This window comes from Cryptotermes secundus, unplaced genomic scaffold, assembly GCF_002891405.2.
Source record: "Cryptotermes secundus unplaced genomic scaffold, Csec_1.0 scaffold205, whole genome shotgun sequence".
NCBI lineage: Eukaryota > Metazoa > Arthropoda > Insecta > Blattodea > Kalotermitidae > Cryptotermes > Cryptotermes secundus.
This window is the reverse complement of record NW_019731570.1, coordinates 519,957-544,326: the sequence shown is the minus strand read 5'-3', so window position 1 is coordinate 544,326 and position 24,370 is coordinate 519,957. Positions and strand designations below refer to the sequence as shown.

General features: G+C 42.9%; 1 protein-coding gene across 1 annotated transcript in view; it reads right to left on the bottom strand.

The window, feature by feature from the left end:
* Window positions 1-21,525, bottom strand: part of LOC111867075 (follistatin) — a 254,600-nt gene extending 233,075 nt beyond the window's left edge. The window contains exon 1 of the mRNA XM_023856557.2: window positions 21,281-21,525. Within this exon, the coding sequence (XP_023712325.1) occupies window positions 21,281-21,338 (58 nt within the window). The 5' untranslated portion in view covers window positions 21,339-21,525. The remainder of the gene's footprint in view (window positions 1-21,280) is intronic.
* Between the last annotated feature and the right edge of the window lie 2,845 nt (window positions 21,526-24,370).

Below are 24,370 nucleotides of genomic sequence, written 5' to 3'. Positions count from 1 at the left end.
TGTCCAGGAATAAAGCACTTATATTAAACGCAATCAACTGATAAATTCTCATATTTACCATTAGAAATTACTGTACACAGCAATACAAAATGTCGGTCATATCGACTACGGAGGATCGACTAAACCATCCTGTGACAATAAGATTTTGAACTAAAGCAGTAATTCCGAACGTCAGATGAATACGTAGTAAAAATATGTAACCAATCAATAAACATGTTATGAATAAGTCTTTTTCTATATTATTTTATCCTTAAGTAATGAATGAATGAATGTATAAGGGGTGGGCCTTCTTAGCCCTTGCACCGAGACCTACAGTGGTCTATTGTGCTTATCCTTTAGTAAAGTAAAGCTATCCCTGTAACAGGCCATGGAGACCCATAGGGTTGAGACATGTTGAGGCTCCCACATTTTCTAGACAATCGGCTTAAAGATGGCGGTAAGGTTGTCAGCCTTACGCGCCGGCCGTCTTTTACCTCCAAGAATATTCCTGTTACTCATTTCTGTTAGAGGCTGAGTCGACCCCAGGGCCATAGTGGGGCTGGAATGATTAGGTAAATTGAAAAAAAAAATCCAATGAGTGAGTCGAGTCTCTATGGGTCCACTGAACCAGTTCCGGATAACCTATGTGCAAACTTGAAAGTCGGAAGAAGGATAATCGGCAGCTGAAAACCGGAGTGTTCGGAGAAAACCTAGTGTAACAGTGTTTACCACTTTCCCATATTGACAGCCCTGGGAGTGAACGCGGGGCTCCACGGTAAGAAGCCGGTGACTAGCCACCTGAGTCATGGCACGGCTTAACCTGAAGTCCATATCTTCAGATACCGTTATTCTCAACAGAATGCGCAGTGAATTTAGTCGAGTGGATTAAACTGAGGACTGCAGGGTGTCTATAGGTTATAGTGTGTCAGAGTGCCTCCTACAATGCTGCTGCAACCACTGCCCCGATACTTCTTGGCATTACATCTTCTCACTCGCAACTCTGAAGCCTCGTTTAAACACACGGCCTTGACTAACTATACAAGCAAGTACATTCTTGTATATGTAACTATATGAATTTGTGGTAACAGAAGGCGAAGTTTCGACAATACAAACAATCTGCAAAGTCCACATTTAGACGCAACCAAGAACCACTTCAGTCAAATTCGCATCTTCAGAATCTGATGTTATTCTCGAACCTCGCAGCCTCAGGGCTGCACGCGAGGAGAAATAAGGACAAGCAGTAACGCGTCAGCGGTTGCAGTTACATTGCGGAGGGACTGAAGCCCTCTAACTAAGGCCCTGTTATAGTCTCACACGTCTTTAACCTTTTAAAGCCTAATGGTTACTATATGCACGACCTGGTTTAACATAGTAGAATTCTGCATTCTGCCCGCACAGTGTGTTTGTGTGTTTAATATGGTTCTCACAATAAGCATCGGACGTTTTCCTAAACAGCATTATCCGGTTGGTCCTTGTAGCGGAGACACAGTGTGTTTCCTGTGAGGTACGAACTGAATTTTTATATTTAGTTTGGAAAAAATTCGGTGTTTAAAGGCTAATCTTTATCTCAGTATATACGAACAACTTCATTGTGCTGTTTGTTGAGAAAGCACAACTCTAAAAAGACGGACTGTACCTTCTTGTTAAATCTCATGAACTGTCTGCTTATCAAAGGAGTATTCTTAATTTAAACTAGCTGCATTTTCAAAGTTTTCTTCGTGCCTATAAGCCGTTTAGACCTAGAACATACAACTGCGGGTGTTATGTCCTTGAATAAGCAGGAGGACAGACGAAGATGATGGAGGAAGAGAAAGGTTGGGAAGATAAGATGAAGGGACATGAAAAGAAGGAAAAGGGGCAGAAAATTAAGACGCAGAAACAACAGACGTGATGGTGCTGGTGGTGGTAGTGATAATGGTGATGACAGTAGTAGTAGTAGTGAAAGTAAATTTGTCCTTGTGTTTAATTAATTAAGCACCACCCAATGAAGACATACGGGGGAGTGGAGGTATAGCTCCACCATTCTCGACCCCGGGACCTGATGGATTTGAGTGGTCAGCATCAAGACACAGACATTTTAACCCAGGAGAAAAATGAGGAGTCGCCTCTATTCGGGCCTATACGGTATTTTTAGCAGACATCGATATATATACTTAAAGTATTTTAGGGCTGTATTATCATTATATCAAAAAATAAACGGGGCATACTTCTGAATCACCTTCCTGGGGTTAAAGGGCGGCCGGCGCGTAAGGCTGACAATCTCACCGTCATCTGTGAGCCGACTGTCTAGAAAATGTGGGAGACTCAACCTTTCACAACTCTATTGATCTTAACGGCCTGTTAAAGGGATAGATTTACAATTACCTTATTTGTGAATCTCTGCAGGTTACAGTACTGACATTGCTGCTGAGTGTCCCAACAGGACTACAAGTACCCTAATGCACCAGTTTCCTTGACACGCATGTCATGCATGCACTTTAAACACATTCTACATTTTTATGTTATATACTGATCTATTGGGTACAGAAGTGAGGAGGCCACGCCATAGCTCAAGCGGTTAGTCGCTGGCTTCCCACCGCGGCGGCCCGGGTTCGATCCCCAAGTTGGATTTGTGGTGAACAAAGTGGCACTGGGGGGCGGTTTCTCCGAGTACTTCGGTTTTCCCTGCCAGTTCTCATTCCACCAAATTCTCCGTCATCATAATCCCCCGGGGCAGGTACAATAGGCCAAACAGTGGCCGCCGTGCCGAGTGGACCCAGTCGGACTCCACCCCCCACTAAGCGAATTAAAAAAATAATTTACAGAAGTGAATGTATCTGGCACTGGGTTTATTTGGATGAACGTTTAGAGGACTAATTCTTTCCGCATCTGCCTCTCCTGATTCTGTTACTGCAGAACCTCAACGTGCAGTAATCCAAGTCTTGAATTGAAAGTCTTTTTTTTTTAACCAACCCCTCATATTTTACACATAACGGCCGACTTACGGTTAAACTTAGCGGCCTCCGTAGTCATGACTCAAGGTACGCGGATTCAAACCCGGCGGAGGTCGTGGAACTTTTAAGGGCGGAAAAATTCAGGGAGGGACTTTAAGCCGTGGGTCCTGTGTCGTAGATTTACGGCATGTAAAAGATCCTCTTGTCTCTAGGAGACCTCTGAGCAAAATTATTAGGCAACAATTTCCCGCCAAAGTAGTCTCTAATGCCTCTGGTAGATGGGGGAAATATCAGGTACCGACGGCCGACCTCGTTGGCTGAACGGGGCTGATAGCACACACCAGTACCGGTAGGGTATGGCGACTGGTAGAATATCAAAGGGGGACGTACAATAGACTATTATTCTAATAATAATAATAATAATACGGTTAAACGTTCACGTGTGTCTGTTTTGCATAATAAAATACACATACATGTTACGTACAGTAATTAACTGGCAATTATGAATAAAAACCGGCGATTACTTATAACTCCCATCTGGCGATTTTATTTAAGCAACGGTTATTATTCGTAAGAACCGAATTATATTGTAACATGTAGATTTTAAAGGGTTCTGACGATGGCGGATGACACACAGAATTACTGGGTTTTTAGACTTTTTCCATCGTCCGGAATTCCAAAAACCCAGTAATTCTGTATATTGTAACATGCTTACAAGTTCACGAATTTCCACAACGCATCACTCCATCTTTTTACTTTCTAATTTCCTGCCGTAATAAAGGTAAAACTATCCCTGTGACAGGCCATGGAGGCCCATAGCGTTGTGAGACGTTGAGGGTCCGCCATTACCTAGACAATCAGCTCAAAGATGGCGGGAAGGTTGTCAGCCTTACGCGCCAGCCGCTCTTTACCCCCCCCCCCCCAAAGGAAGATTCCTGCTATTCATTTATGTTAGAGGCTGGAAGGATTAGGTCAATTAAAAAAATCCACCTCAACGGGACTGGAACCCGCGACCATCCAGCTTGTAGCATAGTGCTTCAACCAACTAAGCTACCGCGTTTGAGTCCCGGTAGGGTCAAGAATATTCTCTTCTCCATGTCGTCCAGACTGGCTTTGGGATCCACCCAACCTCCTATCCAAGGGGTACGGGGTTTCTTTCCCCGAGTTAAAGCGGCCGGAGCGTGAAGCTGACCACTCACCTCCATCTAGCGCCGAAGCCAAAAAATATTGACCTATACATCCACTCCCCCATATGCCTTCATGGCGTAGTGCTTAATTAGTTAAGCAATGGACAATTTTAAATTGGCCTTACATTAGACTGGCCTTTGCTGACAAGAAGTAGGCTATGTCTGTGCCAGGTTTCATTAATGTCGGTGGGTAGGTACATGCTAGTAGGGACATAAGCACACATCACATTACACGCTCAAATTAATTTGTTACTCGCTTGCACACTTGTGGGGATTCCGGAGTTTGTTAATATACGGGTGCTTAAGGCGTTTCATCACCTGAATGGTTCGGCTGAATGATGAATACTCATTCATTCAGTCACTCATTCACTCACTCACTCACTCACTCACTCATGGACCTGAGCCCTTGTTGAAAAGCAACAAATTGTGCAGGTACTCAAGAATTTCCCAGCATTTTATGCAACCAGAAGGTTCATAACCGTGATCACAAGAGCCCTCCACTGGTCCCTATCCTGAGCCAGATCAATCCAATCCATACCATCCCATCCTATCTCTCTAAGATCCATTTTAATATTGTCCACCCACCAACGCTTTGGTCTTCCCAGTGTTCTCTTTCCTTCTGGCTTTCCCACCAGTCTCCTATATGCATTCCTCTTCTCCCCATTCGTGCTATATGCCCTGCGCACCCCATCCTCCTTGTCTTGATCATTCTAATTATACTTGGAGAAGAGTACAAGTTGCATAATGAATACAGGAATGATAATTTAGGAAGGATATGAAAGGAAGCGATCATAGAACTTTCTTAAGCATGTACTACGCTCTGTGCCTGGGAGCATATGGAAGCTTGGAATACCTGGCCTTCGGGCTCTATGAAAAAATGTAATAACTATTACAAAGAGACGTCAGCTACCCTGAAGGCACTGGATTGGTCGGTTGATTCGTTCGCAGGTTATTTAACGTCGCTCTTTCTATTGCGAAGTTATTTATCGTCATATGATTACAAAGAATTATGAACATGGCGAAATGTAAAGAATTGGAAAGAAGGCTATCGGAGCTTACGTGAGATTTGAGGTTGTTTTATTGTGTAGTCACGTGTGACATTTTTTGGGAGGGGGGAACACACATTCAGTTGAGTGGCAGATGCCATCCTTGACAGCGAACATGTTACTTCTTTTGCTGTGAAAATAATGTCATTCAAATTTGTACCGAATGCTTGTCTCTCCCTCAAGTATACTGCACGTGAATGTCATAATACTTCTAGTTAAATTTCCACTTATTCGTAGCATATGACGCTACAATAGCACGTTCATACCAAATAGTGGTAAACATCTACCACGCTAAACGGCGTCACATCTAAGAAGACAATAACACAGCTTTTTAAGGCCTAGTGGTTCTATATATACCACCTGCTTCATCGTACTAAAATTCTACATTCTGCACACAGTGTGTTTGTGTGTTTTGCATGGTTCTCGCAATAAACAGCGACTGTCTCCCTAAATAGCATTAACCGCTCGATCATGATTTGTTTCCTGTGAGTTGCGAAGGTAACTTGTATGAAGTATTCAGGAGAAATTCAGTCTTCAAGGGTCAATGGAAGGCAAATTCAACGTAGGAGCCAGTGATCGCCTGGAGGGAGTGGGAAAAACCACGAAGAGCCCCGAGTCTCAAACTGGATACCTCTCGAAAACAAGTCAGTCGCCCGGAGCTATGCACGAGTTAAAAGAGTCGACGAGAGATCAGGCGGAATAGAAGGGAGCCTTGAGAAGTCGAAGCAAACCCGGCGAGGGCATGCAGAGATGTGTAAAACTCAGAAGTTTATGCACAATCTTCGGAACTCTTAGCCGACACGGAACCCTTCATAAAATAGGCCTAACATAGGACACGCCATATCAAGTGGTCACATTTATGATTTCTATTCTGGAGATATCTGCTTCGAGTCTAGGTAGGAACACAATGCAGACTAGTACAGTAATAACACGGAGAAGCAAGGTCGTGTACATCCACTGCTCTTACAATGCTCCTTTCTCCAGTTCCTTACTCGTGAATGTTGGGATGGGACTTCAAAATTCTTACCTGCTCACAATTTCTGAACATTTCTCGATTTTTATAACATTGTCAAGTTAAATGAGTGCCGTTAAATTACGTAAAATCCTCATGACAGATCAGGCAGGACACTAACCATCGTCAATGAGATCCTTCACTCTCTACAGTTGAACTGCAATAGTGCCATGAAATGGGCTCCGACCACTTCTCTTTCCGTTTAGCTGAAATATCACTTAACGAACAACATGCCGTGCTATAGCTCAGGCGGTTAGTAACCGGTTTCCCACCGCGGCAGCCCGGGTTCGAACCTAGGTCAGGTCGTGTGGGATTTGTGGTGGACAAAGTGGCACTGGAGCAGGTTTTCTCCGAGTTTTCGGTTTCCCTTGTAAATAACTATTCCACCGACTGTTCCACATTCATCATCTATCATCCGGGGCTGGTATAATGGGCCAATTAGTGGCCGACGTACCAAGTGGACTCAGTCTCAACCCACCCGCCCGAACAGCAACTTATTCCTTACGAAATCTGAGGTTCTCGTGGGGATGTGACAGCGCGTATCCTGTAGCTAGATGCAAACAGCTCGAAGGAATCTGTTGTGTTCAGACAAGATAGAGGCAGATGGTTCGACCGAACCACCGATAACTTTCTACCAGATTACATGACGTTACAGTCGGTGGTTTCATGTATTCTACAGTTAACAATATCTCGTTAAAGAAGCAACGGACTTAGTCTGACGCTGGGAATTACCGACTTCTCATAGAATACCGGACGATGGAGCCCAGTCAATTCCGAGAGCTGAACTGGATTTGTGAAAGAGTATACGGGTTGCTTATTTAATAACGATGTATCAAGGACCAATAAATATAGTTATTAAGAAACCAAGCAGGAAGAAGATGCGGACGGGGTAAGTTTGAGACGTTTGGCTGCCCAACGAGGTATATAAATTGTAGAGGTTAGCATATAATGATTATGTACTTCTACGTTGGGGCACGCGGTAGCGTAGTTGGTTCAGGCACTATCCGAGTTCCGAATAGGTGGATTTTTTTTTTCAATTTAGCTAACCCTTCCAGCCTCACTATGACCTTGGTGTCGGCTCAGCCTCTAACAGAAATGAGTACCAGGAATATTCTTGGCAGTAAAGGGCGCTCTGCTCGTAAGGTTGACAACATCACCGTCATCTGTGAGCCGATTGTCTAGAAAATGTGGGAACCTGTACATCCAACAACCTCATGGGCCTCCACGGCAAGTTACAGGGAAACTTTTACTTACTTACTTTTACTATGTAGCTCTACGTTGTAGCGAAAAGGATTGTAAAGGAAGCGGTCGTGATATGTTTCGACATATTTACTCCGTATTCGCACGGCGAAAAAGAGAAGCTCTGACAAAACTGCCACGGCTGAGATTCGAAGAGAGAACCGCCAGAATGCAAATGTGACGCATTACATGCTGAGATAATTTACTGAGTTGTCAAGTGTTTACCGAAGCCGACGTAACATACACGCTGTTCATGAACACCAGAACACCTGTGCGTACAGCAAATAGCAACTATAAATTACTGTAACTGACAAAAGACAAACGTGGAAACGTGTACGCCGCTGGAGTACACATATTTTGAAAATACGTTCTTTGCGATTTTTATGCCTAATTGATTCCGATGTTCATTTATAGGAAATATAAATCTAATCCCGCAAACCTTACTCACTCATGGAGCTGAGCCCTTCTTGAGAAGCCAAATCTGCAGCCACTCAAGAATTTCCCAGCATTTTATGGAACCCGAAGGTTCATTACTGTGTTCACAAGAGCCCTCCACTGGTCCCTATCCTGAGCCAGATCAATCAAATCCATACCATCCCATCCGATATCCCTAACATCCATTTTAATATTGTTCACCCACCTACGCCTTGGTCTTCCAAGTGGTCTCTTTCCTTCTGGCTTTCCCACCAATATCGTATATGCACTCCTCTTCTCCCCCATTCGTGCTACAGGCCCTGCCCACCTCATCCACCTTGACTTGATCATTTTAATTATACTTGGAGAAGAGTACAAGTTATGAAGATCCTCATTATGCAGTTTTCTCCAACCTCCTGTCACTTCTCCTCAACACCCTGTTCTCAAACACCCTCAGTCTATGTTCCTCCCTTAATGTCAGAGACCAAGTTTCACACCCATACAGAACCACAGGTAAAATTACAGTTTTGTATATTCTAATATTTATGTTTTTGGACAGCAGACGAGAAGACCGCAAACCTAACCGCATTAAAATTACCTGTCGCACTACACGACAGAAAATACATTTGTTTCTATTTCGTTACGGATATGCCACGTCGGAAGGGGTTTCGAACGAAAGTTGCAGATCTTCAAGTGCCTTTATCTTACGTATGTTACGTGCCAGTACTTCGAATGACAGGATATCAAAAACGCTCGATTTGAATATCACACAGGAACCGATATAAGCCAAATTTGAAATTCGTCCGACGAGTTTCAGTGCAGTCTTCTAATATCAATTATAATTGAAAACCGCTCAGTACTTCCGTAGATAATACAAGCGATTCTAAGTCCTACCGTAACGACTCCCCATTAAGCATTCCTTTGGTGTATTCCATAAAATGAATGAATACGGGAATATTACGTAGTTGTTCTAATAAAACGCGAGGAATGCCAGTCACCGTGAATTTGTAGTCTAAGGCACAAAGTGTTTTCTTCCACTCGAACACTGAGATCGTGGGTTCGAATCCCATTCGAGGTACGGTTATATGTCTGCTTTTTTGTGTTAGTACTGACTTGTACAAGGAGCGGCCTTGCGATGGGCTGATCTCCAATCTAAGGAGTCCTGCAAACTTCCTGTACAATTCACAGTTTAGATTACTTCTGGATGGAAGTAGCCCAATCCGGGAGAGGAGGAACAAAGCAAAGAGGAAAGTAGGCCGAGCTGTGTTAATGAGGAGCACAGAAAACGAATGTCTTTTTTTTTTCTTCCAACATGGCATGGCCAGTGCGGTACACAGACTCCCATTTTTCGGAATCATGTTTATTCACACTTGGTAAGACCCCACGCACTTGTGATCGCCCCCCCCCCTCCGCAGTGTCTTTATATCTGAACAGGACTATGTAAGCACAGATAAAATGCAGACATCCTTGCGCCGAGTGCGACAGAAGACAGTGTGGGCCTTAGGCCGAGCGGCCACTGCGAACGCCATATAACCAGAGGAAGTAACACTGACGTAAGTGTGCAGCCTAGTTCAAAACAAACTTCATGGAGCAATCTTCCTTGAGAAGTCAACAGTCACTCTACTAGCCAAGAAACTGCCCGTTTCTTTACTGGAAGTCCGAGGTTCATTACCGCGTTCACAACAGCCCACCACGTTTCCGCATCCAGTGTCAAATGATTCCTGTCCTCACCCTCCCACGCCATTTATTTAAAGCCCATATTAATATTATCCTCCCAGGGATGTAAAGGTTTCCAAGCTGTCACTTCCATTCAAGTTTTCTGACCAAAATTGTGTATTCATTTTCCATTTCTTCCATGCATGCTACGTCCCCAGCCAATCTAATTCTTCTTGATTTGGTCAACCTACTAAATAGTGAAGAGGATGAAACTATTAATCTTCTTACTGTGAAACTGTTTCCAGTCTCCCATCGTTACCCTCTCATGTCCCCACATATTTCCCTGTCCATGTAAATGGAATGGATAAATCAGAGAGTATCAATGCGTGGCGGTTACTCGGGACAAGCTGTTGAAGTAAACAGGATAACATAATGATCTTGTAGACCCTGCGACGGTGGCTAAAGGATCCTTTGAAAACAAGGCACAGTTCAAATGTTTAGGAACAACAGTAACAAAAGAAAGTTTGATTCAGGAGGAAGAACCTTTTAAAGCCTAATGGTTACTATATGCACGACCTGGTTTAACATAGTAGAATTCTGCATTCTGCCCGCACAGTGTGTTTGTGTGTTTAATATGGTTCTCACAATAAGCATCGAACGTTTTCCTAAACAGCATTAATCGGTTGGTCCTTGTAGCGGAGACACAGTGTGTTTCCTGTGAGGTACGAACTGTATGTTTATATTTAGTTTGGAAAAAATTCGGTCTTTAAAGGTTAAGCCGAGATTGAACTTGGGTAACGCTTGCTGACATTCAGTCCAGAACCTTTTGTCTTCCAGTCTGCTGTCCAAAAACATAAAAATTCGAACACACAAAACTATATTTTGCCGGTGGTTCTGTATGGGTGTGAAACTTGGTCTCCGACATTTAGGGCGGAACATAGACTGAGGGTGTTTGAGAACAGGATGTTGAGGAGAATATTTGGACCGAAGAGAGATGAAGTGACAGGAGGTTGGAGAAAACTGCATAATGAGGAGCTTCATAACTTGTACTCTTCTCCAAGTATAATTAGAATGATCAAGTCAAGGAGGATGAGGTGGGCAGGGCATGTACTACGCATGGGGGAGCAGGGGAATGCATATAGGATTGTGGTAGGAAAACCAGAAAGAACGAGACAACTAGGATGACATAGACGTGGAGGAGGATAATATTAAAATTAATCATAGAGCCCTAGTATGGGATGGTATGGACTGGATTCATCTGGTTCGGGATAGGGACTAATGGAGAGTTCTTGTGAACACGGTAATGAACCTTCGGGTTCCATAAAATGTTGTAAAATTCTTGAGTAGCTGCACAATTGGTGGCTTCTCAAGAAAGGCTCACTTCCATGTTGTTAGTTAGGCCCTGCGACAGGACATGCTGAGCAGACGGGATAATAGATTATACAGTTCTGGATCCTGTGGTGGAAATATAAATTCTCATCGCCCTCCGCCATGAATCGAACCCTGTGCCCTTCAGTCATAGCCATTTTACTAAGCGATCACAACTCACACAGTTCTTACTAATGACTGCACCAAACAGGACTCACTACGCAGGCGACCTTTAAGCTAAATGGCGATAAACAACCCAGTTGCGAACTTGAATGGAATACAGGAGTCTTATATAATCCGCTCTGGAAATGTTGTTACATCCGTGTGCATGCATGTGCGGTATATATGTTGAAAAGAAACAGCTCTGCCCCACAAAATGTGGAACGGGGAGTCAAGTTACTGTGCCGGTAGAAAACATAAACTAAACCTTCTCTACAAGTTCCTGGGACAGAGCCAAGCGGTAGCGTTTCTGACTTGGACTGAGGACGTGCCTAGATCGAGTCTCCGAAATGGCACCGCTATTTCTTTTCTTTTTTCTACCTTTCTATGTAGCAACAGCTTCACAGCATACATCTTCTTTTCAAATTATTCGTTGCTAAATAATCTCTGCAGTTAAAGCAGCATCGCTGAATATTTTACGAGCCATTCAACAAAGTTCCTCTTTCAATATACAATATATTATTTTTTTATTGCTAGCGGGGTGGGACCAAGTCCCTTGTACTGCGGCCACTTCTGGCCTATTGTACCCGCCCCAGATGATAGGTGAGGGTGATTGTGGAGCAATTCATGGAATGAAGACTGACAGGGGAAACAGAAGTACTCGGAGAAAACCTGCCCCAGCGCCACTTTGTCCACCACAAAACCCACTTGACCAGACCCAGGATCGAACCCGGGCCGCCGCGGTAGGAAGCCAGCGACTAACCGCTTGAGCTATGGCGCGGCCTCAATATACTATAAGGGCAATCAGAAATCGAAACTGACGTCTAAACATGAATGGGACCGTGCCTCTACTCCACCATACGCCTTAACGTTGTGGTACCTAGGAGGAGCGTAACACATCCTTCAGTCACGTACAGTTCGCATATAGCACCTCCGGCTCTGTGAGATGGTAGCAATGCGATATCATGCAAATATGACGACAGTACAGAACCAAGCTTTTATCTAGGTACAGGCGATGCTGTCTATTTTGCAGAAAGGAAAAAGAACTTACCTCGCCACACTTCCGTTCCTATACTGGCTGATTCACAAGGAAGTACGGGTGGGCGTTTTTATAAGTACAGAACTAGAAGTACATAAATTAAGTTCATTCTTCCACACTACACCCGACATAATGTTTTCGCAGAGGACAATATACGTGCACCCACTTAGCTTCACTGTTCTCAGAAACTTGGCCTAACCCCCTCTCCCTACCCTTTCCGCGGCTTGCACAGCCGGAGAAAGGAAAACTGAACTGTACAATACCACTAGGTGGGTCAGCAGACGGTGTATATTTGCAGCCCCAACTGGGAAACTCCCTGATATGATTCCACCAATGCGAACTCTGGAGCAGTTAAATGCAAATAAGAGCAGTTTCCTTCACAATAATAATTCATAACAACCGACTGGCTGCTAGAATTGCGATTCTTGGAAGGCCAGCACTTCCAGCGCTCAGATCAACTTTCAATTACTACTATTTCTTGTCATTTTGAAGCAGTCTTTCAACGAAGGATACAAAAGGGGCGGTCGTATCAGTTTATTCGTCCTTACTTTTTTTTTATTTATGGCCACTGTCAGTTAATTCAGACACTATAGCTTCGTGTGATTGGATGGCAATGAATAATGAATTGGAAAGGATATGGAATGAAGTGGCCGTGGCCTAATTAAGGGAACTATCCCCTCATTTACCTGTAGGAACTGAGGAAAACGATGAAAAATATAAATTTGATTTGGTTCATCCTGCTCCGTCACACTAGCAATATTATAAAAGTTTTTTTATTGCTAGCGGGGTGGACTATATTCCTTGTACTGCGGCCACTTCTGGCCTATTGTACCATCCCCAGATGATAGGTGAGGGTGAGTGTGGAGCATTTGGTGGAATGAAGAACGGCAGGGGAAACCGAAGTACTCGGAGAAAACCTGCCCCAGCGCCACTTTGCCCACCACAAATCCAATTTGACCAGACCCGAGATCGAACCCGGGCCGCCGCGGTTGTAAAACAGCAACTAACCGCTTGAACTATGGCGCGGCCCTTATAAAAGGTTAATAAACTCCGTCCAGTGTGACTGATAAAATGTTTTTTCTTTCTTTCCTTTTTAATCTTCTATCCTTGACATGTTTCAGTCTGAGAGACCGTCATCAGAAGGATATATCAATCCGGGCCGAAACTACTATTACACTGTCAATATCAATACACACATACAGTATCATGACAATGTCATGATTATAAAATATGGGCCTTTTAACAACTTCAGCGACGTGCATGAATACATTAAAATATTTATAAAATATTACAATTAGTCTGTTTACAAGTGTGGTTTAAAAAAAAGACTTTCTTAAAATTTTTAGAANCCTTTAAAGACAGGCAGTATAAAGGACACGAACCGAATTGGTTCTAAAACTTTTAATAAAGTCTTTTTTTTAAACCACACTTGTAAACAGACTAATTGTAATATTTTATAAATATTTTAATGTATTCATGCACGTCGCTGAAGTTGTTAAAAGGCCCATATTTTATAATCATGACATTGTCATGATACTGTATGTATGTATTGATATTGACAGTGTAATAGTAGTTTCGGCCCGGATTGATATATCTTTCTCATGACGGTCTCTCAGACTGAAACATTTCAAGGAAGGAAGATTAAAAATGAGAGGAAGAAAAAACATTTTATCAGTCACACTGGACGGAGTTGATTAACCTTTTATGAGAACTGTAAGTCAGTAAAGTCGGTGCCTCGTTCGAGATTTGACCAGATCTCTCGAACAGAAGTATGAAGCGTTACTGCTTCGGGCAACATGTCCGGTACAGTCCTGGCTTATCTAATGAGTGGAATTGCATTAAGATTGATGTAGCCTGCGCCTAAAGCTCTTGGGATAATGGAACTTCATTACTGCTTGTCAAATATAACCCACCTTTATATAAATCTCAAATCGAAATTCAACAAATTTCTAAAACAACATTAGTCGTTCATAAAACCCATAAAATATATAGAGATTACTATCTTCTGTGATATAACTCCATGTAGTCCTTTGAAAGTCAACCGACGTTTCGGAGGAACATATCGCCTACATCGTAAAAGTTTAAGAATACGCCGAGCAAGATACTAGACGAAAGTAACTGGTAAGTTTCCAAAATCCCTCAGTGGTCATTCGGTACGAGGTGGGGTGGAGCCCAGGACGCTGCGGAGAGGAGTAAAATCTCTTGTCCCTCGTGAGAATCCATCTCCGATTCCTCCATCGTCCAACTCATTATATAGTCAATATAGCGACTGAGTTATACTGGGTTAGGCTTTGCTGTTGCTAAAAATGTTATGCCTCTTCTTAGCGTGAGACACAGAAACTGTACAGCGCTTCTGGGCATAGAGTTCCAGATATTGACGAAAATGTAGAAATGAAGTGTCAGCTTCGCGCTCCTGCAGTCGCTTTCCTTTGCAAGGAGCCACCAATAACACCAACGCTACGTGACTCATTTATGAATACTAAAGGATGAAAGTGTTGGGTACTGAAATGTGAAGGTTTTACAGTTTCATGCGCGGTTTATCGAGACTGTCGATGAAATCTCAGGAATGGAAAATTACGGGTCTCGAGTCGAAAGTGACGGGCCAAAAAACGATTTCAATCTAATAACTAAAACACGAAACAATCAGGTGATATGGTAATATCAGGATGAGAAATTTTCAGGCTTTCACTCTCCTGATATATTTTTGATCTAGAAAGTGCTCTTGTACAGAAAAATCATATTACACTGAAGTTGAGTTCCCTATGAACTGGCGAGGGTAAAACTGGGTCGATCATGAGCTAATTTTGTCCCGCGTCAAGGCAACTGCTATTGGGCCACGAATTAAATTCCAGTTCCTTGATATCTGATTTTGTACTCTGTATCAAAGAATGTCTATTATTAGAGGATCAAACGCAGACAGATGAGAAGGGTGGGGCACGCAACATGAGTGGAAGGGCTGAACAATGCATAGGCCTACAAAACCTGACGGGAAGAGACCATTTGACTGAATTTGAAAAATGGGAGGATAATATTAAAATGGATCTCAGAGAAATTGAATATAAGGCTGTGTACTAGATTTATCTAGCTCAGGACAGGTTCCAGCGGTGGGGGTTTAGTGAACACTCGCTGAGAGACTATCAGTAGTTCAAGGACGATTCAGATACACTCTCTTATTTGAATCTTACCTGATAGCCTTACCGGATGTTATTACTTCCTTTAATCCCACGTGAGATGTCTTATGATACATGTAGCATACACATGCACTACTATGCCGTTTTTACAAACGAGGTTCTGACGACTAAATCATTCTGACGTTACTTCTGCAGAAGCGGAAATACAACTGCCTGACTCAGAAAACAAACTTAGGTGATAATAACCATAAACACCACTGCATTATTTCTATTAGTTTAATTTATGATTTAGATTTTGATTTCTATGTTTCTTATTAGACCTTTGATGAAAAGATAGTCGCACTGTAAGGATATTCACTGGCTCGAGTGTGTGACACCAATGCAATAATCGTAAGATCTGTAGCATATTAAACAAAAGAACATGTACAAACGTGTCCCTGCCCACTGTCCCCATTGACCAGGATGCTGCATTATTACTATTAAGTTTCAGCTTCCTGTAAAGCGGAAGTTACTGGCCTGCTGGGCCAATAAGAACCAAAACTTAATTAGCTAATACCAAATCTCATCACAATCCGTTCAGTGATATGGGAAATGAAAGACTTGGCCAGACGCACAAACTGATACGTCCTACCCATTATGCATTCATTTTGTGAACGTTGCGAAAAGAACACATAATGTGTTGCAACTGACTCTCTCCGATGCTGAATATGAAGATATTATTGGATCTGATGGAGTGGTGTCTGGTGTAAGTGTACCGACGTTTCGGAAGAACACACTGGCTTTCTCTTCAGTCCCAACAGTAAACAGAGTAAAGGAACAAGAAAGCGGTTATTAACTTCAACCAGACTTTACGGCGCCATATCCCAGAAGATAGTACTCTTCATACAATACGTGTATGTTCGTAAAATTGAATCTCTACAAAGACAAGGACTGCATTTGTAGACCTGCATGTCACTAACAAGGAGTTCCGGTGCATTGCTTCATACTGTACGCTTCCAGTGCTACAAATCTTGTGTTACGTTTATCACCCAACATAAAATTATTTTCAGCTCATGAGGTGGCAGGCCGAGTTCGTGCGTAGACAGTTTCGGATCGAATCCTATTCGAGTCAAAAATATTTTATGGTTCATTAGTTATCGCTGTCCAGCAGAAGTTTTTCGTAAGGCTTTGTTATTGTTTGACATTCTACTACAACAACAGCAAAAATACCAATCGAACAAGAGTTGAATGCTACAAGCCGGAAGGTTGCGTGATGGAATCCCGATAAGTTCATTGAATTTTTCAATTAACCTAATCCTTCCAGCCGCATTTTGGGCCTGGGGTCGACTTAGCCTCTAACATAAATGAGTAACAGTAATTTTCCTGGGGTGTAAAGGGCGGTCGGCGCGTAAGGCTGACAACCTCAAAGCCATCTGTGAGGCGATTGTCTAGAGAAAACGTGGCAGCCTCGACCTCTCACAACCTTATGGGCCTTCACGGCCTGTTACGGGGACAGCTTTACCTTTCTCAAGAGTTGCATATTTTCGAAGATCTACTACCATACATCATTTCAGGATCCTGTACTAAATGGCCCCCGGAGTCACGCCCATCGCCCAAGTTCGTGCCTCCACGATGTTGTTACTGACTGCAGTAGGCATCAGTTAAAAATACGATGGTACAATGGCCTCCATATAGAGTTACGTGGAAACTGCTCGACTGGTTCGGAAGTTAATACGGAAAGCATTCGGGAACACAAAGCATACAGGAATCTCAGGGGTGTGCTTTATTTATTTCAGAAAGGTGAGAAGGCCAACAGAAAGCTGTCGGGAAAGACTGTTTGCGGGATGTGTAACAAAACTGAATAAACTGCGGACATTACATAACATACGATGAAACATGAACATATCACAATCCTGAATCTGAATGAATTTTTGAAGAAATATGAACGTGGCCTATTTTAAAGTAATATCCCAATATTTACCTGGACGAATTTATTACAGCAACAGGAAACAGACATGACATACGGTTCCTTACATGATATGTAAACAAGGAACCTAGAATACGCATCAGATGCGTTACCACCGCCCATATATACATCAGAAAGACGTACTGAATTAGAAAAGCCTTCGTGGTAATTTACATTATGATCTTAGTAGGAAGGGCACAGAAGGAAAGCGAGACATCGACAAGATATCATAAACATGACTGTGTTGAAATTTTAAATTAAGCAATTACAGTACACTGATACAGTCAGAAGAAAAGAAGGCAAAGCTATCCCAGGCCGTGAAGGCCTATAGGGTTGTGAGACGTGGAGGCTCCCATATTTTCTCTAGAAAATCGACTAAATACGGTGGTAAGATTGTTAGCCTTATGCGCCGGCCGCCCTTTACCCACCGGAAAGATTCCTGGCACTCATTTCTGTTAGAGGCTTAGTCTACCCCAGGGCCATATTTGGGCTGGAAGAATTAAGTATACTGAAAATATTCCACCTCATCGGAACTCGAACCCGTGACCTTCTGGTTTGTAGAATAGTGCCTCAACCAACTACGCTACCGCGTACCTTCCTTGAACTCCAAATTAATGACGTTACAGTCCAAGTCACAAAATACCAAGGAGTATCATTTCGGGCCCCAGACTTCAGACGGCCAAGAAAAAGACCCATCAGCCTTGGTGAAATCGGCCTAACGTTAAATGGCACCATTTGCAGAAGTAATGTTGCCCCGTGCTTAATTAAGCACCATACCCTGTATGGGTCCCTGATACGCACTGCGTAAGAGGCTGAGTGAGACCCATACTTGGATGCTGTGACGAAGGGTAAAATCTCTGCCCCGCCGGGAATCGAACCCTGATTCCCGGCGTGGATCATAACTTATTCATTATGTCGACTGAGCTATTGCAACTCTATATGACATAATATTCATTGTTTCTTTTTCGTTCATCAATGGCTCTTGAGCAGTTTCGTAATATTTTTTAACAGACGGTAGGAATCCTAGCACGAGTGATCAGCCCGTCGCAAGGCCGCTTCCTACATGCAGGACAACGCAAACACAGAATAAACGCACGCACAGACATCCCACGATCCCAGAGTTTGAGAGAGCGAAGAAAGTTCATGCCTTAGATCGCGCGGCCACCGTGACAGGCATGACATAATATGGCCATTTTAAAAACAATATTTAGTGAATCTTATGGACACTATGGGAATTTAACATATCATTGCGTCTCAATCGAAACTGCAGTCCCTGTCACCAGAGGGTGCCCATCACAGTTTCAGTAAACTGACTGTGAGCCCACACCGATGCACTCGTCTGTTCTAATTGGAAATTCTGCTAAAAACTTTCGGGACACGAGGATACGCTCTTCCAGCCTTCACACAAATCGGTTATGTCACAGAGGCTGCCTCACTGCTCGTCTCGCTGTGGCGTGAGTCTTCAAACAGAAATCAGTTCCATTAGGCATATAACGGCACGCGGAGAAGCTTACGGCTTATAGTCGGAAGGCATTCGGTTCGATTCCTAGCTTATATCATAGCTTAAAATAGACCACAGTTACTCCAATATTTTTTTATTTCTTTCATTCAATGTTATATAATGTTTAGTGATGATAAGGCTCGGCAAAATAACCGAATAACACACTACTCTGGTACACAAGAGAAGAAGTTTACTTTCTTCGAGAAAATACACATTTTGAACCCAAAGATACCGAAGTGTAGGGATACTTCGTATAATAAAATTATTTGTTTGCGATCTTCAGAGTAGCAAACCCAACAGAGGCCTTCATTTGCAAGTCATCATGGTTTAAATGCTAAACGTGCTTTCTGTGCCTTCGAAACATTCAGTTAAATATATACCAGCACATCAAGGATATAATTTCAGTGGTGTTTTGACAAATGAATTAACATAAATTAAATTTTACTGGAGTAACTGGCAAATCAGTTACGTTTCTCGTCATTAATATTACCACATAACCTTTCTACTGTCTTATCATCTCATACGTTTCAGGGAGAGAAGGCGTGTGTATTTATAAATAAACACATAAATATGATCCTGACATGGAACCTATTTTCAATTTAACTTCATAATTTTCGAGCAATTTCTACCTGTCTCGTTTCATTTCAGACACTTTATCGTTACACCGAACTATCTGACGCACTGGGTCTACACAGCATTAGTGATATTTTCTTATGAAATTATTGCTGCTTACACAGAACAAAAGGGCTTTCCACTATATTGTAGGTTATGAGCTTCATGGATGACATTTTGCTTAACACATTATCATCATTTAGTTCAATAAAAGTAACGCATCTTCTGATGTTAAGTTTAATCTATATAATGAGCGCTAATGGAGTTTGATTTATTCTCTTATGTTCTATTTACATGTACTTGACGAATGTGAAAATCATATTACTTCCTAATAAGTTTACAATAATTAATTTAAAAGCAAATAATCTTATTTGCTGCGTAATTCTACATATATTTATGTGAATTTAAGTTAAAGAGCATACCTTACACAAAAACAGATTCATAATTCATATTCCACTGCAGTGGGACTCAAATGGGCGTCATGTTTCGTAAATAACAACGTTACATTATACTGTTAGAAGTCAAGAACTTTATTCTATTGTGGCATGCGAACTTAAATTAATGGAATACTGACGGTGCATTATTCTGAAGTGAAGAAGCATGTTTTCTGACACCGAGAGGAACACACTGTCTTATTCGTAAAACACGTAAACCTACCTCTTTACAGCGACAGACTATTTAAATACTGTTTTAAAAGTCAGTTCTTACCTCGCGAAAACATATAGCATTCCCATTACAAAAATCAGTGTTTTTAAAGAGTTTAGAGAAACAAATTGTTGTGAGAACCAAAGGAATCCCACGAAAAACTCTGGGAATAAAGTTTGTTATTTAGAGTGAAGAAAAGGGGGGGCATACAATGACGACTCCTCGATAAAGGGTTAACAAGCACTAACCTTCCGTAATTTAATGAAATGTACTTGTCCTGAAATAACGACGTGGTAATCAAACGGAACTGAACCCGCTGTGAGACATCACTGCTGTATAAATTAAGTAAACCTGCGTTGTGTGATCCTGCAGTGTTTATTACTGGTGAATTAATGATAGGATGTAAGTAACAGATCTTACGTTTACTTGGCACAGAAGTCATGTAAGTAAGCTAAACTTCTTTCAGGAATAGCGGTTAGGGTAATTAACAGAACTTTTTAATTTTTTTAAAGCCTTTAAACTAACAAAACCTGTTGGTGGCAACTCACGGATGCCTACTTCAATGTTGCATAGCATAATAATATTGTGCATTCCAATACTGAAATTCACTTCGTCTAATACATTAAAATAACACACATTCCTGCAACAATATTGGCACTGAACGTGACAGAACTTACCTTTAACTGTAATCAGATTCACTTTACAGGTGAAATTATTTTGCTCTGCTAATGCATCCCACACTATAAACTATTCAGTTTATTGGAAACCCAGTTTTCCCTCCTGACAATGGTTTTCGATTGTGCACGCCTTGCAGTTATGCAAATCGTAGGGCTTGCTGTCAACGTGACAGCACTGGACAGTACTGCATCGCGCTACTAAAGCTACTGGCACAATTTTTCAAACCGCTTTATTGTTTCTCAGGCCATTGAACTTCGTGTCTGCGTGGCAGCTCAATTATTCAGTGCACTGGAATTTAATTTTCTTGAGGTTCTGTATACCTTGGGGCACAAATAAGCCTTTGGTTTGAATGGAGTGGCACTACTTACTATAAATAACTATGCTGGCACGTGGAGGTTGCGGACTGAGGGGTGGAATTTGGCAGAACACTTGTTCTAAATTAACCAAAACTACCGTCCAACTGTTGTTTACAAAAGCAAGCAACAGCTGTAAAAATCTGCGTCTTTTTTACGCGTGTGTGTTGTTTGGAGTAGGCACGGCCGCTGTTTGGGAAGTTGGGAAAGTTTCGCGAGAACATGAAGTCCGGCTCGGCTCGGCACGGCCCGGCCCGGCACAAGTTGCTCGCGTCCACTGAACCCATCACCACAGCGAGAGAGAAGGTACGCAAACCTGTTGGAGCAGACCCGAGCCGGTCGCGACCCATTCGGAAGACGCCGTTACCTTCAGGATGTCTTACCTTGAGTCGGCTGCAGCAGAAGTATCAGCACCAGGATGGAAGATGCAGCAGCATTCATTGCGCCGACGGTCTGATCCCGGCGTGTGTCGGGGAGTGAATGGCGGCCACGTGGCTAGCGGCAGAACATGTGCGCACAAGTCAGTCACATGACGACCGCCTTCAAGATGCGCCAGCACCACACACACACACATGAGAACTCTTCTAGCCTGTGCACATCGGTCGCGCCGACACACACCACTGCTGCCTTACAGGCGGCGGGGCCACTCACTGTGGTTGCCGTGGGGGGGAGAGATGACCGTGCCGTGACGAGCGTGCTCAAGGCCTCCTCCTATGAGTTCATGAAACACCGTCATCTAGGCGCTGGAGTTGTTGAGGAGAACCACGCGGCAAAGGAGGGGAGGAAGGGTACAGGGCCGACCCATTGATTGATATCAGCGATCGAAATCCGAAAATTAGCTTCGTGCAGTCACTGAAGCGACTGGTTGTGGGCTGTTCGTCCAGTGTTCAATTTTCAGTTTTGGGACTTATATTGGGGCCTCTCATAAATCCTGGCTTGAAGGTCACCACAAATGTTGGGGTGTTACCTCAGTGACCCCTATATGCCTTCGTGGCTTGGTGATGACACCCTGAGGTGACATTACCTTCATCTGATAAAACGCAATTAAATCCAGACCATAGCTTCCAGTAGACGTCCTTCCGAATTCCGCGCTACTAAAGGTAGGCGAACTTGACGCCACGGAAGTTAATCTGTGGACGGCCAAATAACATAATTATTTTAGAATGTAATGTGTACTCCCTGCCTAATTTTCTTTTGGAGCCGAAGAACGAAGGGCAAATATGCAGAACGCTATGGCGGAAACCTCATGCGGGGGACTGGGAGGGGGGACTTGAGAGACCAACAGTTAGACAAAATGATTTTAATACGGAACTTATGTCAATAAGATGCAAGAATGTGAACTGAACCGCATAAATTAGCCTACGGACCACAAGTAAAGTAAAGTAATGGTATCCCTTTAACAGACCGTGAAGGCCCATAGGGTTGTGAGCTGTCGAGATTCCCACATTTTCTAGACAGTCAGCTCACAGATGGCGGTGTAGTTGTCAGCCTTACGCGCCGGCCACACTTTACCCCCAAGAACATTCCAAGAATATTCCTGGTACTCATTTCTGTTAGAGGCTGAGTTGACCCCAGTGCCATAGTGCGACTGGAAAGATTAGATAAATTGAAAAAAATCACCTCATGGTGATTCAACCCCGCGACCTTCCGGTTTGTAGCATAGTGCCTCAACCAACTACGCTACCGCGACGGACCACAAGTGCCGTCTCTTATTGTAAGCCTGAGAAAGCTTCGGAGGTCCATAGCGGAATCTTTTCGTCCGAATAAATAAGTGTTCTATAAGAGGTGGAATCTGAAAAGAAATAATCATAAACGGACCATTCCTCTTTAATAAATAATCCTAGATTTCTTCTCCGAATAAAAGCTGCTTATTTCTCGTGTTGTGTGTTGACGAATATTTCTGAGGCGCGAGCGGGTGTTGTACGAGTTGCATGTGCGCGCGCATGCCTGTAGGCATACTACATATTCGTTAGATACGTCATCTGTCATATGTGGGAATATGTACGGTAACGGTTTCCAAGCAAAATAACTGGGTATCTCTGTAAGAATGTCGAAAGAATTTCAGTTTCTGAAGTTTGTGTTCTATTTAACATTATATCTCTTCAGAGTAATTTGTGACATTAAGTGAAGAATTAGACTGACTCTCCCTTAAAGCCAAAACTTTTACGTAATCACGCTGAATCCTGGGAATAGTTTCTCATGAGTCAACGGACGTAAGTGCTTTACCTGCAAATCTAAAGCTAGTTTTTCTGAAACTGGATTACAGCGATGATGAAGATACACAGCGGCAGCAGCAAATGTAGAATTTCCCTTAAGGATTCAACACTGAAAACAATGAATCTCATTTTATAAGCCTTGAAGTTCTCATGTGGCAGGACATATATATTGTCACCTTCTGTGTCATGACGTCATGTAACAGCGGGATCCAGTTTGTTAGAATATACGAGCCCATAACCTGGTAGGCTACCCTGTTAATGGATTTTGTTACAGGAAAATCAACGCTACTTAGCAAATGGTGGGGGCACGCGCTAGCGTAGTTGGTTGAGGCACTATGTTACAAGCCGGAATGTCGCGGGTTCCTGTCCCGATGAGGTCATTGGATTCTTTCAATTGACCTAATCCTTCCGGCCGCACTATGGCCATGGGTCGACTCAGCCTCTAACAGAAATGAGTACCATGAATTAATTAAATAATTTTCTTGGGGATTAAAGAGCGGCCGGCGCGTAATGCTGACACCCTTACCGCCATCTTTGAGCCGATTGTCTAGATAATGTGGGACCCTCAACGTCTCACAACCCTATGGGCCTTCACGGCCTGTTACAGGGATAGCTTTACTTTTTTTTTACTTACTTTTACTTAGCAAATGGTTACTTCCTCCATAATTAAATATTTCTTTCCTAATCATAATTTGTGAAAAGCGCCCCTCTTCATGCACTCCTACATATTTTACATTTAAATCCGGTTTTGTTGCTCGATCGTGGTGATAAGAAAGACTCACTGATACTCGTGGAGTCCAGCTGGGTCCACTTGGTCTATTGTAGCTTGCCCCGGGTGATTATGATGATAGAGAATTTGGTGGAATGAAGATTGGCAGGGGAAATTGAAGTACTCGGAGAAAACCCGCATGAGCGCCAATCTGTCCACCACAAATCCAACTTGACCAGACCCGGGATCGAACCCGGCCGGCGCAGTGGGACGCCAGTGACTAACCGCTTGAGCTATGGCGCGGCCTACGTGGTATTCGAAGTCACAAAAATTGCCCGATCCCCGGGCTCGACAATTCAATAACTGCTAACTGAAAAGCCTTTATTGTTATGTTATTTAGCCGTGCTGTTTCAGCTGAATAAGTACTATAGCTTAGAATGAGTTAACTAATGGGTCGATCTGACTTTATAAGGAGACGGCCGTGGCCTATTTTAAGGTAATGTCTCCTTACAGGCAGCACAGACCGACATTCGAACCGGCTACCTCAC